This window comes from Triticum dicoccoides, chromosome 3B (assembly GCF_002162155.2).
Source record: "Triticum dicoccoides isolate Atlit2015 ecotype Zavitan chromosome 3B, WEW_v2.0, whole genome shotgun sequence".
NCBI classification, from domain to species: domain Eukaryota; kingdom Viridiplantae; phylum Streptophyta; class Magnoliopsida; order Poales; family Poaceae; genus Triticum; species Triticum dicoccoides.
In genome coordinates this window covers 377,112,991-377,127,236 of record NC_041385.1, presented here as the reverse complement: position 1 = coordinate 377,127,236, position 14,246 = coordinate 377,112,991, and the positions used below count along the sequence as shown (strand labels likewise).

The following is a 14,246-nucleotide window of genomic DNA, read 5'->3' as shown; positions in this document are numbered from 1 at the left end:
GTTGGCCCGCCTGGTGAGACAGAATCTTGCGGGCCAGCCCGCGACACACGGCGCTCTTTGGATGGAGTTTGTGAGCCCGAGGCAGATTCGCCTCCTGGGCCGCCTGTGCCTGCTGCTGTCGCGCCACCTACGCCTGCAGCTGCCTCGGGATCAGTTGCCGCAGCACCTGGATCCTCCTCATGCTCTACGCTATCTTTGTCTTGTTCTAATTGCATAAAATGATGAATAATAGCTGGATTTCTCTAGGATTAGCAACATAATTAGTACTAAAACTAGCCTGTTGATCAACTACAAGTTCGCCCTCGTGATCAATAAGTTCAGAGAGAGATGTTTCAGGAAGCAACAAGACTTCGGAGTGAAGTGGGGTGCCTGCATTGGTGTTTAAGGACGCAAAGGGAAAAACTGTCTCGTCAAAAATGACATCACGAGATATGTAAACGCGTCCGGCAGCAACATCTAGGCACTTAAAACCTTTGTGAAGATTGTTGTATCCAAGGAATACACACTGTTTAGAACGGAAGGCTATTTTTTTGGAATTGTACGGGCGAAGATTAGGCCAACATGCACATCCAAAAACTCGAAGTGAATGATAATTCGGTTGCTCTTGAAACAGACGAGTTAATGGAGTTTCAAAATTAATCACTTTGCTAGGGGTGCGGTTTATCACATATGTGGCTGAAAGAAAAGCTTCATCCCAGAATTTCAAGGGCATAAAAGCATGAGCTAAGAGGGAGAGGCCTATGTCAACAATGTGTCGATGTTTCCTTTCGGCTGAACCGTTCTGCTGGTGAGCATGAGGACAGGAGACATGATGGGTAATTTCTAACTGGCGAAAGAAGGGATTAAGGCGATCATACTCGCCACCCCAATCTGTTTGCATAGTGATGATTTTCTTATTGAACAACCTTCAACAAGAGTTTGAAACTCATGAAAAACTTTGAACACTTTAGACCGGTGCTTAAGGAAATATATCCATGTGAATTTACTCTAATCATCAATGAATGAAACATTTTTTTTCTTATTGATAGAATCACGGGCAGGCCCCCATATATCGGATTTTTTTGCTCTAAAGGAGCTTTGGAAACACTGATCGAACTGGGGTAAGGAAGTTGGCGGCTTTTGCCCATTTGGCATGCATCACAAACACCTTCATTATTCAACTCACTACTTGAGAAAGGAATATTGTTTTGGCTAAGGACATGACGCACTATGGTAGATGAAGGTGTCCTAGCCGGTTGTGCCACCTCTCAGTGGACAGTTTATTGACGCCAAAAACTTGCTTGCTTGAGCTTAACGGAGCCGATGAAAGGGAGTGGAGACCACGTCTCCCCGGAGAAGGGTTTTCCTCGTCCCCTATTCCTTAACAAGAAAGAAACTTGGGTGAACTTCAAGATAGGTATGATTATCAGTGGACAAATGATAAGCAAAAATCAGATTTTTGGTGGCATCAGGTACATGCAAGATGTCTTTTAGATGAAGATCACGAGTGGGAGTACGAACAGTAGATATTGACCAATATGACTAATTTCCATACCTTCTCCATTTGCAGTGTGGACTTGTTCGTTGCCGTTGTACTTGTTGCGAACCGTTAGCTTGTCAAGCTCGCTGGTGATGTGGTCGGTGGCCCTGTATCAAGGTACCAATTTGTGTCCACCCCATAGGATGAAGTAGTGGCCGACCCTGCGCTCTTATCATTCTTGGTGAAGGAGATGTCGAAACGGCGGTAGCGTTCGAGGGCGGTGTGGTTCGGCCTCTTGCATATTTGGTAGGTGACTTCATGAAGATCATCACCTCTTCCATTGCTGTTGTCGCGGCCTCCATTGCCACGACCACCGCCTCCATTGCCACGGCCTCTGTTGCCGCAACCACCTCCTCCATTGCCGCGACCACCTCCACCTCGGTCGAAACCACCACGGCAACGGGAGACAACATTGGCTGCGGACTGGGAGGGGTGGTTGCCACCTTCGAACATAGCAAGGCGTTTTTCAAAGCCAATCAACTGAGAGTAGAGTTCGGCTACCTTGATTGGTTCGGTCCTCGCAACGCAGATGGAAGAGACAAACGAGATGTAGTCGTAGTCTAGTCCAGCGAGGATGTAGGAGACCATGTCATCATCATCGAGCGGCTTTCCTGCTGAAGCCATCTCGTCGCCCAGCGCCTTCATGTGCCCTATGTAGTCAGCGATGGCCGCGGTGCCCTTTTTGGTGTTGGAGAGGGCGATCCGCGTGTTGACGATGTTGGCCTGCGTCTGGGAGAGGAACATCTCCCTGATGGCGGTCCACGCCGCGGCGGCTTTGGTGCAGTGGGCGACTTGGATCATCACAGGGGCTGAGATCGAGTTGAAGATGAAGCTCAGCACCTGAAAGTCTTGCGCCAGTGCGATGAGATGCGCCGGGTTCGCCACATCGGTTGGCTTGTCATCCTTGTCAGCAAGCTTGGGCTCCGGGAACGGGTGATCGGGGTTGAGGTGATCGATCAGCTGTGCTCCACGGATGATGGCTAGGGCTTGCACGTACCACACCAGGTAGTTGCCCCGGTGAAGCTTGTCAGCGATGGGAATGAGGGGAAAAGCGGCAGCGGCGGTGGAGCTGGAGCTAGCCGTAACTAGGGTTGAATGTCAAAGAGGAAGTAGGCTCTCAATACCATAAAAGATTGGTTCAGCGCATGCCTCTGCAGGGACGCGCTGCGTGTTATATAGAACGATAGGTTTACAGGACACGCTAGTGCGGTATGGGCTGGATTGATCCTCAAGAAAGGTTATACAAAGATGAGGATAAATCCTAACTACCTGAACCACCTGATCCTATCAGAAAGTATATACAGTTTATACTTATACCGTATATACATGTACAATACTTTCTAACATATACATGGTTACAGTAAACCTGCCAAGGTGTGCTGCGCGTGTGTGTGTTTTCTTTTCTTTGGGTGACCGCTGGGCATTCTTTGTTTGAGGAATGAGACAAACATTCAGGGTAAACTACCCTAAATGTATAATCAGGGAGTAGTCCAACAACCCTGTTCTTTAGGCTGGAAATTCCTCGTTGGAGATCATTCGTTGCGCCGCCAAAGGTAATGGGCCAAGATTTCTCTCTACGTAGCATGTCTGCTGGTACTTGTAAGGTTCTGATTGTATTACATTACTATGGTCTACTTAATGCATTTGTATAGGCTTACAGCAAATCTCACAGTTCTCCAGATGGCACGAAACATTCAGGTTTGTTCAGTAACTCCGTTCGGCGAAGGCAGGAAAATCCTCACGGGAGATGATTATTTGGTTGTTGGTTGTCCTTGAGTGAGGATATGTGCGAAAACTTCTCTTAAAGTAGGTGCCATGCCATGGTTAACACTTCTCCACTTACGAGTGTCCAGATTTATGAAACATTAAATAGAAATTTCCCTAAAAAAATGTTCATATGTGTAACAGTCGGTGCAACACTCTTCTCTTTGTGAAATATAGCCCACCTCCGACAGCGATAGCAACAATCATTAACAAAATATTTGTAAGTAGATATATCTATTTCCAAGAATAGCTATAGTTGGTTGTGTCATACTCCCTACTTCACAACCAGAAAATAAGGAATGCATGTTACAGCAAAAAACACATGAATCATAATGTGATACATGTTGTTCCATGTGAACAAGGTCAATCAGTACCTGCAGGGTTTCAAATGGATGGGCAAATAGAAGCTCATAGTAATATGAGATTACTCAGTCACGCACAAATAGCAGTGATTGCATTCTTATATGGAATTGTGAGCTACACATCTGATCACAAACTATCACGAGTATGTACAGCAATCACAGGAAATCACCTTTCTACTACGGGTATATGTACATTATAAGTTGGACACAGCCAAGGTAATTTGGTGTGGTGGAATAGCTGAAATAATGGCATAATTCTTATTCATCTAAGGTTCGTTGGTTCAAGCACTACTAACCCTGTGTGAATAGGAAGGGACTTTCGTATATGGTACAATAGCTGAGATAGGGACCAAGTTGCTTCACCTCTGGTTTAAGCACTAAAACCCTTGTGTGTGGCACTCCAGGGGTTGGTTGGGATGCTCGTGCACGCCTGAGCAGCAACCTTTGCCATCGCTTCAGGAACAATGCCGACATTGCAGATGTTTGCAAAGGACCGCATGTGCTTCATTCCATACTGCGCCAGCGAGCCACATTGTGATTCAAAAGTACGCACCTGAAGAAAGGGAAGACACATATTAGTCATGCATGGGCAACATAAATTACAAACTGTAACTACAATACTGCATTATATCCCATATGACACCTGCAGTTGGGAGCTGGCAATATGTTCAAGTAAAGAAACTAGTTACTTAGAGCATCCATAGTTTCAAGACAGAAAATATCGATCCTGAATAGTTCAACTGACCATTGAGCAGACAGTTTGGCTGTTGAGAAGGTCATGCAGGTACAAAGTAACAAATGCCTTGATAACTATATGAACCACGACATAGGCAGGGGCATGCTGATCCCCTTTTTCACATTCACTCCTCCCTTTTTAGTGCTGATTACCAAACTGGTTGGTTTTAGAAATTTGGAAATTCATAGATTATTTTTTCACCTAGAAGTAATACTCTGACCTAATTACATATGCCAAGTCAACCACTCCACTTCTTTTGCTATAATTGTCCTCAACCCACCATGTGCATAGACCAACAGAACACTAAATCTAAGGAAGAGTTGATGAGAAATGACCCTGCATTCCTCTGGCAAAATGACATGCTACAATCACTTGACCTATTCAAAAGCATAAAGTGTGGGTGGAGTGCCTAAGAATGCATTAACTACACTACCTATTCTCTCAATGGACATGTAACTGGAACAGACACTAAAAGTTGTGAACTGTAGTGAAGCGCTGGGAAATGATAAACACAATTCTCTTTGTCAGCCAACCAATAACAAATAAATTATCTGCAAGAGTATATACTACTATTATTGTACTGGAAGCAAATCTAAAGAATTTTGTCCCAGTTCCAAACAATTAACATATGAAGGGGAGCCTTGGCGCAGTGGTAAAGCTGCTGCCTTGTGACCATGAGGTCATGGGTTCAAGTCCTGGAAACAGCCTCTTACAGAAATGTAGGGAAAGGCTGCGTACTATAGACCCAAAGTGGTCGGACCCTTCCCTGGACCCTGCGCAAGCGGGAGCTACATGCACCAGGTTGCCCTTTTTTCCAAACAATTAACATATGATCAATAGGCAACAGCAAAACACAGCAGAAGCATAAGATAAGAGATGCTGATAGACGACCAACCAAAGTCAAATAGAGCCTTACCGTAGACTTGAGACAACTCCAGTCATCAACAAGAGGCTCACCAGCTGGGCGAACAGCCTTTAGAACCATCGGACCACCCACAGAACCAAACAGAAGGTTTCCAATCAGCTCAACGCTGTTGTCAATATGAGATCTATGACCCATCATTTCAAGCAATTGCTTCCGAGCATCCTTTTTCTCAGGGGAGCTCTCAGCCAATTTCCGGTACTACATGCAGAACAAAAGAAATTAATCAGTTAGTTTATCCGTCTTTTTTACCGAGTTTATGCATATGATACTGTTGTGGGTAAAGCATGGCAATGATCAACAGATCACATGACAATAAAATCAACATACAAGATTTCTCATGATATAATTACAAACCTTCTGCCAGAAATAAACAAGATCAGCATCCCTCTGATTAACAGCTCTTGAGAATGATGGCAGTGCGTTATCTTCAACAAATGTAGTGTTCTCGTTAGCAGGGTTTGACCCAATGTACGAGAACAAATGTTCAGCATTCAGGTCCAAAGAACCATATTGCATTACATGGGAACCATAGCTGTATGAGTCCTGAGCTGCTGTTCTCTTCTTGACCTGCTCAACCATTAGGTTATGTTAGGAAAGAACTGCTCCAAGATTTAAGCTAAAAGAAATTGAAGTTTTAAGTACTTACCAGGTTATACTGCTGCTTGAGAGATTCAGTTCTCAGGTTGTGGACATCACTGTCAACATTGAAAGTTCAGTGTTATTTGAGCACAACTAAAATGGCTAAGAACCATAACGAAAAACAAGTTCTCTTCAAACAAATGACCCAAGGATTTTGACTCGGGGTTCATCTATAAAATGGTGAACTGCAACAATCACTACCATGACAGCCGATAGGAGTACATACAGGTGATGTTCTGTTGCAATTTCATAAGAATATGGTTGTGTGCAACAGCTACAGCTATTTCTACATGGAGCATTAACAGCGAAAAAAGCCCCAAAGCTCCATGGCCATCAGATTTGCCCTGCAATCGTTGTCTGTTACTACAGGATGCAGTTTACAGCCAGCAGAAAAATAGCTCTAGTTGGCCCAGTTAAATGCATGGTATTCAGCCGAACTGCACCCTGCAACAATAGTGCATGGCTGTGCGTGTGTGTGCTCTTGCGTGTGCGCTCGTGCGTGTGTGTGCACGTGCGCCTGCATGTGTGCAGGATTTGGTTTGATCAAGCTCAAAGAGTTGACTGTGAGTCGGGCAGGCAGACCTGACATCAGATTTATTCTGTGTAGTTAAGGGACCAAACAAGACAACATAGTCAGCACATGCTTAGAGCTCAGTAAAAACCACAGCACATGCTATGCACACAGCATAAGTATTTGTCATTCATGTGCACCTAAAAGTAAGCAACACATGCATATCACCCTCATTCAGAGAACACATGCGTATCACCAGCGTCTTACTTAAATAGAGAAAGATAGCAGGTAGTGCCGTACTAGTTGGTTAATCATTTTGAAATAACACACCCTGTACGGTAGCAGAAAGTACTAACTGACATGAGCGCCACATGTGCGTTCGAACTGACCTTAACAGTACATGATTTTAGCGTCTGAATGGAAAACATGGTAGAAGGACCCAGAGAGAGGGAGAGACGAGGAATAAAGTACCTGTCTTCCATCCAAGAAATGCTGTACAGGTCGCCCAAGCAAGTGTCATATTCCGGCGGAGGGCTCGGGTACTCGCCGGGGCAATACGTTCCCCAACTGCTTTCCTCTGCGTTCGATGCGGTGGTCGCATAGACACCGATGTCATTCGGCAGAAGTCCCTCAAAGATGCTCCCAGATTCGCAGGCTTCAAGGTAAAATACCTACAAAATAAGATGACTATACACCTCAGGCCATTGCTTCAAGCAGCACACCATGCAGAGCAAAAAATAAACCAAAGAGCGATGGGGTACCAGGCTTTTGTAGGTTCCAGCAGCGTGCTTTTTCTTCAGGACATCTACAAGATCGTCACCGTAAAGGTATGGATAGGTAGGCATCCCTGAAATTTTTACCAGAATGAAAAAACCATGACACTAATAAGTTAATTGTGCATATCTGGATTTGAATATATGTATACGAAATATCTGTTCTGACTGGTTTCAGATATTTAAAATTCTCCAAAGAAGGCAATAAAAGACAGGAAGCGCAAGAATGGCAGGTTCTGAATACTGACCAAGGACCCCAGGACCCCCATGGTCACTGTAAAACACAAAAATGTGATCATTAGGGCCACTGTCCACGACTTTGCCGCTCCCACCACTCACAGCGGTTCTATTACCGAGCAGGACAGCAAAGAAGTTCTTGACATTAACCTCCTTTCCAGTGTAGTCCTACAGTCGGAACAGAAATATTCAGTCGAACAGATGTAAAATTGTGGATAGGGATGCATGATCATTAGAATTGATTCATTCCATTAAGACGTTGACGTTATCACATAGAAAGTTGGCATTCTTCATATCCACGACCAATTGGAAAATAACATAAAGACTGATAGAAATTTAGACATTCAATCATTTTGCAAACTGCTATTGAAATTTCCCTTCGTGTAATTTGTAGAATATCATATTCACATTTTTCTGCAACCATCAAACAGTTTGTAGCACCTAGTAAGGCTAACTACCAATCTTAGATTTTTACTACATCAACAATTACTGGAAAATTTTCCTTGAAGACGCATGATTACCTTAGGGACCCCAGCATAGACATCTCCACCCTGGGGGTGGTTGATGATGACGCCCGGCCTCGGGTTCTCCGGGTTGTGCGCAATGTCGTCATACATGAATATGATGATGTTCTCATCCTTGAGACCACCCTTCTTCATGATCTGGTAGGCGTGGCAGATATCCGCCTGCAAAGTGCAAAATTCCAGTCCACAAATCAAACACAGTACTTCATTGTCGTCACTAACCCCTCCCAGTTTCATCCTTATGGTAGCACTGTACTACCAAAAGTACAAAACACACACATAACTGAAATCGTGTTCATAGAGCCTGCCATTACGTGGCAACAACAAAATCATTTTGGCTGACCAGTGCAGTTAATTACTCCCTCCGTCCGAAAATTCCGAAAATACTTGTCATCAAAATAGATAAAAGGAGATGTATCTTCCCGACGAAGGGAGTACATCATTAAAGTTAGTACAAAGTTGAGTCATCTATTTTGGAACGGAGAGAGTACTATTTATATATATAGACAAAATACTAGCATCAGGAACCGTACTTATTAGTGGGTGGAACCACAAGGGTTGTACAATAATACACTTATCAGTGGGTGGAGCCCGCAACAAACACGCAGGCCCCAAAAATCAGGAAATCTCATATGTACGTACGATATTTAATTTTGTTTCCAGTTCATATGCCAAATGAGATGCACACGAAATCGTTCTTAAACCAAGTATTTGCCTCACGGCGATATGGCACCGCGCCAATATCATCATATTAACAGGGTTTGCCAATCATAGTTCAATTGCGGTCGGATTACTCAACAAATCATCAACCACACAAAATAGGAGGAAAAAATCCGGAACACGCAGCAAGAGCAAACGGAACTTTTTTTTTTCAACCTATTCTTTCGGCGATGCACACCAGGTATTAACCGACAGGAAGACAAAACAGGAACGGAAAATCGAGGATCGCGGAGATGCGAACGAGCAAAGAGCAGTATAGCGCGTGCGCACCTGGTGGCGGTAGTTGTAGTAGCCGTTGGAGCCGGCGATGAGGACGGCCCACCTGGTCCCGACGGAGTCATCGTCCTCCTGCCCGGCGGCGCGCTGCGACGGCAGCCGGATGGTGGGCTCCAGCCGTGGGGTCCGCGCGTGCGCCACGGCCAGCACGAGCGCCGAGAGGCACGCGGCGAGCAGGAGAGCGAGGGGAAGGGGGCGGAAGGACGCCATCGCCATGGCTGGTGTTTGGGGTTTGGATTCCGCGAAGAAGCGAGGGGGAGGAGGAAGGAGGGGTTTAATTCGGGCTGGGGCAAAGGGAAAGCCTCCAACGTCTCCTTTTATTATGCGCCGGCGCCTCAGGGTATCTTTTCTTATTCAATATATATGGCGCTCGTAGTCGTAGGTGGGACCTGGTCGTAAATAAGTGGGGTTTTCCATTTTTAACACGCACATACCGTTCACTCTAGGGCTGTTTGGCTGCCTGCATCAACCTCAACCAGGCCAGCTAGATACATGTTTTATTTTTGTTTTGGTTGTTGGCTTGGCTGTTGAGGAATGCTAAAATCGAGCGTTTTCAGCGAGCCAAATTCGAGGGATGTGAGGGGGCGTATGTGGGTGATGACAGTTGCACACACGGGGACACGTGGTAGAAGTCGTGTTGGTTCCCCAAACGGTGTCGTAACTCGCGCCACCCCCTCCTCCTACCGCTCATTCTCCCACTGCTTCACTCTTCCCTCCCCCCACCGCTCACTCTTCCCTCTGTCACTCTTTCTGTCTCATCGGTGGAGAACACAAGATTCGCACGACGAGCACCGGTTTCACCCGCCCTCCGCGTCAATTGCGGTATGCCTTACGTTCCTACCGTACCATCGATTTTCCTGCAGCCGCGTTAGATTTATACTTGATTGTAGATCACACACCATCGATTTTCCTGCGGCCGCATTAGATTTATACTTGATTGTAGATCACACATTCGATTCAAGGTTAGGCTTCTATCTAGGACCAATTGAACCGATTACAATTAGGGATTCGAGGGTATTCACACACACGGGGTAGGAATTTCGAGGGTTTGAACAAACCCTCGAATCAATTAATCAGCACTTCGGATATAGCCTAGCGGCGGGGTTGAGGTGCATGGGGCACGCTGAGCGGCATGTAGGTCGAAGGTAAGTCTCTAAAGTTCATGGTGGTAGTCGTCCACCTTGAGGGGCATTGTAGAGCAGCCAGGTTGAGAAGCCCTCGCCATCATCTTCAACGCCTAGTGCTCCTCCTCCTCGTCAGAGCCGTCTAGAACGATCTTGTTCATACGTGTAGTACGTTTTTGATCGGGACTAGTTCATATGTATATGTTCAATGCAGATTGACAAGCTTGTCGTGGGAGGCAACGACAAGGAGGGAAATGATAAGACTGGCAAGGAGGTTGACAGTATCCTTGATTAGGGGGGTGCTTACCACGTCGGCCTATCATTCATGGGCTTGGCCAAGGACCCACCGACAAACGAAGAATGGGTCATGCAAGCCATGGCCCTTGGTGTACTCGAGATGGTTGTCTCAAAAAAAAACTCAAGATGGAATCATTCCAAGATTTGGCGTATACTTCAAGCCATATTCAAATTATCGGCATGTTTATCCCCACATGTAGCCGACATACGTGTAACCCTACCCCTGGTGTCTATATAAGCCGCAAGTCTTTTTTTAGGCAAGTTAGAACTCATTCATATGATCTCGAGGTAGATCATCCTATACTTTGTACCCTATCCATAATCAATACAAACAAGCAGGGTTTAGGGTTTTACCTCTTGGAGAGGGCCCGAACCTGGTTAAACATCATGCCTTTCTCTACTTCCTGTTACATCTAGCCAAGACCACCAGCTCGGGACTGTTGGGAAACGTAGTAGAAAGGAAAACAAAATCGCCCTACGAACACCCAAGAACAATATGAAGATGCATATAGTGTTTGGTCAACGATCGTTACCGACTCCGGAGTATAGCGAAAGTAGACGAGTCGGTGCAGATCGTACTTTGAGTCTCTCGAACTGTTGATGATGATCCCGCGAACCACCCTTGAACAATCCCTCGAACGAAAGATCGAAAGCACGACCGCTCTACTTGGTTGCAAGCGTACGGTCTTCACGATATGGCAGCGCTTCGCCGTCCAGAGCTTATCGTCACCGGATAATTCGAGGGAGGAGATTAGAACCACACTAGGCTTCTAATCATGAGAATTAGAGGATCTAGGTCAAGTTCTAATTGATCAACTAGGATAAACTAGAACTAGAGGAACTAGAGGAGGTTCCAAAACTTGTGTGTTCAAAAGAGCTCAACACCTCAAGTATATATATGTTGGAGGGGAGGAGGGGCACCACAAGGGGGAGGACTTCCCCTTGCGCCAGTCAAGGAGGAAAGAGGGGGCACCTCCCCTATTGGGCCTTGGTGGCCCAATTCTTCCTCCACCACTTGGCCTTTTTTAGCCCCGTTGGTATTAAATTAAATACAAAAGCCCTCTAACAGTCTAATTTAACATCACCGAAAACATTTTTTCATCCATAATTAATTATCAGTAATACCGGGTATACCCAATGTTGCTCATGCTTCACTGGTGGTAGAGCCTTTGTCATCGAGTCTGACACATTCAAATCCATGTGAACCTTGAGGACCTTCACAAAACCTTTCTCGACATGATGTCAAATAATGTGATACTTGCGCTAGATGTGACTGGTCTTCATGTGGGATCTTAGTTCCTTTGCTTGAGCAACAACACCAGTATTATCACAATAGAGTGCCATTCGGTTCATCGCACTTGGGACCACACCAACTTCTTCAAGAAACTTCTTAATCCAGAATGCCTCCTTTGAAGCTTCTGAAGCCGCAATATATTCTGCTTCTCTCGTAGAATCCGCAACAGTTTTATGTTTGAAACTTTTCCAAACTATCGCACCACCATTAAAGGTGAAAACATACCCCGTTTGAGATTTATAGTCCTCTATATCAGTCATGAAGCTGGCATTGGTTTAACCATTTACAATGAGCTCTTAATCTCCTCCATAAACATGGAGTGTGTCCTTTGTTCTTCTGAGGTACTTAAGAATATTTTTAACAACTTCCCAATGAGCCACTCCGGGATCACTTTGGTACCTGCTACTAGCACTTAGTGCATAAGAAACATTTGGTCTAGTACATATCATAGCATACATGATGGATACAATAGCAGAGGCATATTGGACATTCATCTGCACTCACTCATCAACTACCTTGGGGCATTGATTCTTGCTAAGTGTTGTACCATGTGACGTTGGGACACTAGTGGAGAAAAGCCTAGCTATGGTGTGCCAAAAATAGTCTTGCTAGCGTGGACACACGACGCCACTAATATGGCACCATTGCTAAAAGGTAGTGGTGGCATTGGAGGACACGTCAGCAGTATCCTACATCGTGCTGGCGTATCATCACTCCAGCGCCAACACTAAGTTCATCATAACTCTGGCACGCCTGCTCGTCCAACGCCAGCAAATGTTTTTTTTGGTAATAGAAAATTTACTCATCAACACTAGCTAGCTACTTACTTAATAGATACTCCTAAACACAATATACTCATCAACACTAGGTACTTACTTAATAGATAATCATTACATAAGAGGCTCATGAACTCAACAAGTTGATATTAAACTTCACAAAAGTTCACTCAAGTACTCTAGTTACTCGATCATCATCAACTAATAAGATGAACTAGCTAGCTACTTAAAAAACTAATCTTCATCAAGGAGTGTGCCCAACTAGAGAAGCTTCTTTCTATCCGCCTCTCCTTCTCTTCTGAAATGATCTATGTCCATCTTCGGGTCAATCCTCTCAGCCCTGAGGCGTCTTCTCTCCTCCTTCAGTTTATCCCGATCCTCGAAGAGCTTATCCCTCTCGTCCCTAAGCTGATTAGTCTCATGAACGAGCCGAACACCATCCTTGCGTAGCTCTTTAATCTCCCCCTTTAGATCGTCATTTTCCCCTTGCACGCTCTTGATGACATACCCCAAAGTGTAAGAATTCATTGTTGGCCATGTCCACATCGCACACCGACTCGTTGTTTCCTCCAGAATTGGCCATGACCTACAAACACATCGCGTATATGATCAAGATAATATGCAATGTAAAGTAGTTCATGTGTTGGAAAGACATGATTTGTAAAGTTTCATTATCAAATACTTGGTGTGAGCTGTAACAAAACAAAATCAGATACTTTTATAGTAAAGAGTGCATGTGTTGGAAAGACATGATGTTGTTAATTAAGTAGAATAGCTAAAATTATGAAACTATTTTAATAAATAAGACATAGCAAACTGACTTCTATACACACATACTATCATATATAAAAATAACTTATGTATGCAAAGCTATTTGATTTACGTATACCAGTCAACCTATATAGAAATGTGGAAAGAAAACTAAAATGATAATGAAGCATATAGAGATGGAAGTCTGGTGTCGACTGCCAGCAACAGATAAGTATTAAACTAGCTCAGATCCGTCAATGGAGGGGAGACACACAAGTAAAAATGCACTATAAATATCGGATTCTACACAATAGCAATCAGATTCTACACACTAGCTCAGATCCGCCAACATAGGGGAGACACACAAGTAAAAAAATGCAACAAACTTTGTAATCTACATGACACAAACCAAATCCCGGTCGTTTGGCGTGTCCGCAGACGGAGGAGTAGTGGATCTAACCTTGGTGCCGGCGAGGGGCGGCGACGGGGCGTCAACGGCTTTGGTCCAGAGGGGTTGTGTCTACGACCGGGCTGGGTGGGGTGTGAAATGAGAGAGAGAGCGGTGACTTAGGTCTTTTACTAACTTGACTTAGATAGGTTATTGCTGGCATTGGATAAAATGGCAATGCCATAACTAATCACAGGTCAAATAAAAAAAGACTAGAATTAATGAAAGACTTGACAAAATAAAAGACTCAAATTTGAACTGGTGGTAAAGAAATAAAATTCCTAAAATGATAAAAACTGTAAAAAAATGATGACAAAAAGCATAATATAATTAAATACTTAAAACACTTGATCAAATGGGAAAAATGTTTCTTGCATGCAAAGAAAAAGAACACCAGCACTAACAAATTAACTATGGTGTGCAAAGAAAACCAACGTCACCAGTGCTTTCCAAATGGTGAGTGCATATGGGCCAATAGATATGTGGCATTTCCAAAAAAGCAACGCCAACACTATGCTTGTAAAGCTGACATGCTGATTTAGCCTACGCCAACACTATTTGAAAATAATAG

General features: G+C 44.4%; 1 protein-coding gene and 1 pseudogene across 1 annotated transcript; both read right to left on the bottom strand.

Annotated features, from left to right (window-relative positions):
* Nucleotides 1-1,983: 1,983 nt before the first annotated feature.
* Nucleotides 1,984-2,125, bottom strand: LOC119282953 (annotated as a pseudogene).
* Nucleotides 2,126-3,720: 1,595 nt separating this feature from the next.
* LOC119276104 (vacuolar-processing enzyme-like) lies at nt 3,721-9,299 on the bottom strand. The gene is made up of 9 exons (XM_037557096.1): nt 8,981-9,299; nt 7,988-8,152; nt 7,478-7,634; nt 7,218-7,303; nt 6,928-7,127; nt 5,953-6,001; nt 5,661-5,873; nt 5,298-5,504; nt 3,721-4,198 (listed from the first exon to the last, which is right to left on the bottom strand). Exons 1-9 carry the CDS (start codon nt 9,200-9,202, stop codon nt 4,016-4,018), a joined length of 1,482 nt encoding a protein of 493 aa, XP_037412993.1. The 5' UTR covers nt 9,203-9,299; the 3' UTR covers nt 3,721-4,015.
* Nucleotides 9,300-14,246: the final 4,947 nt, after the last annotated feature.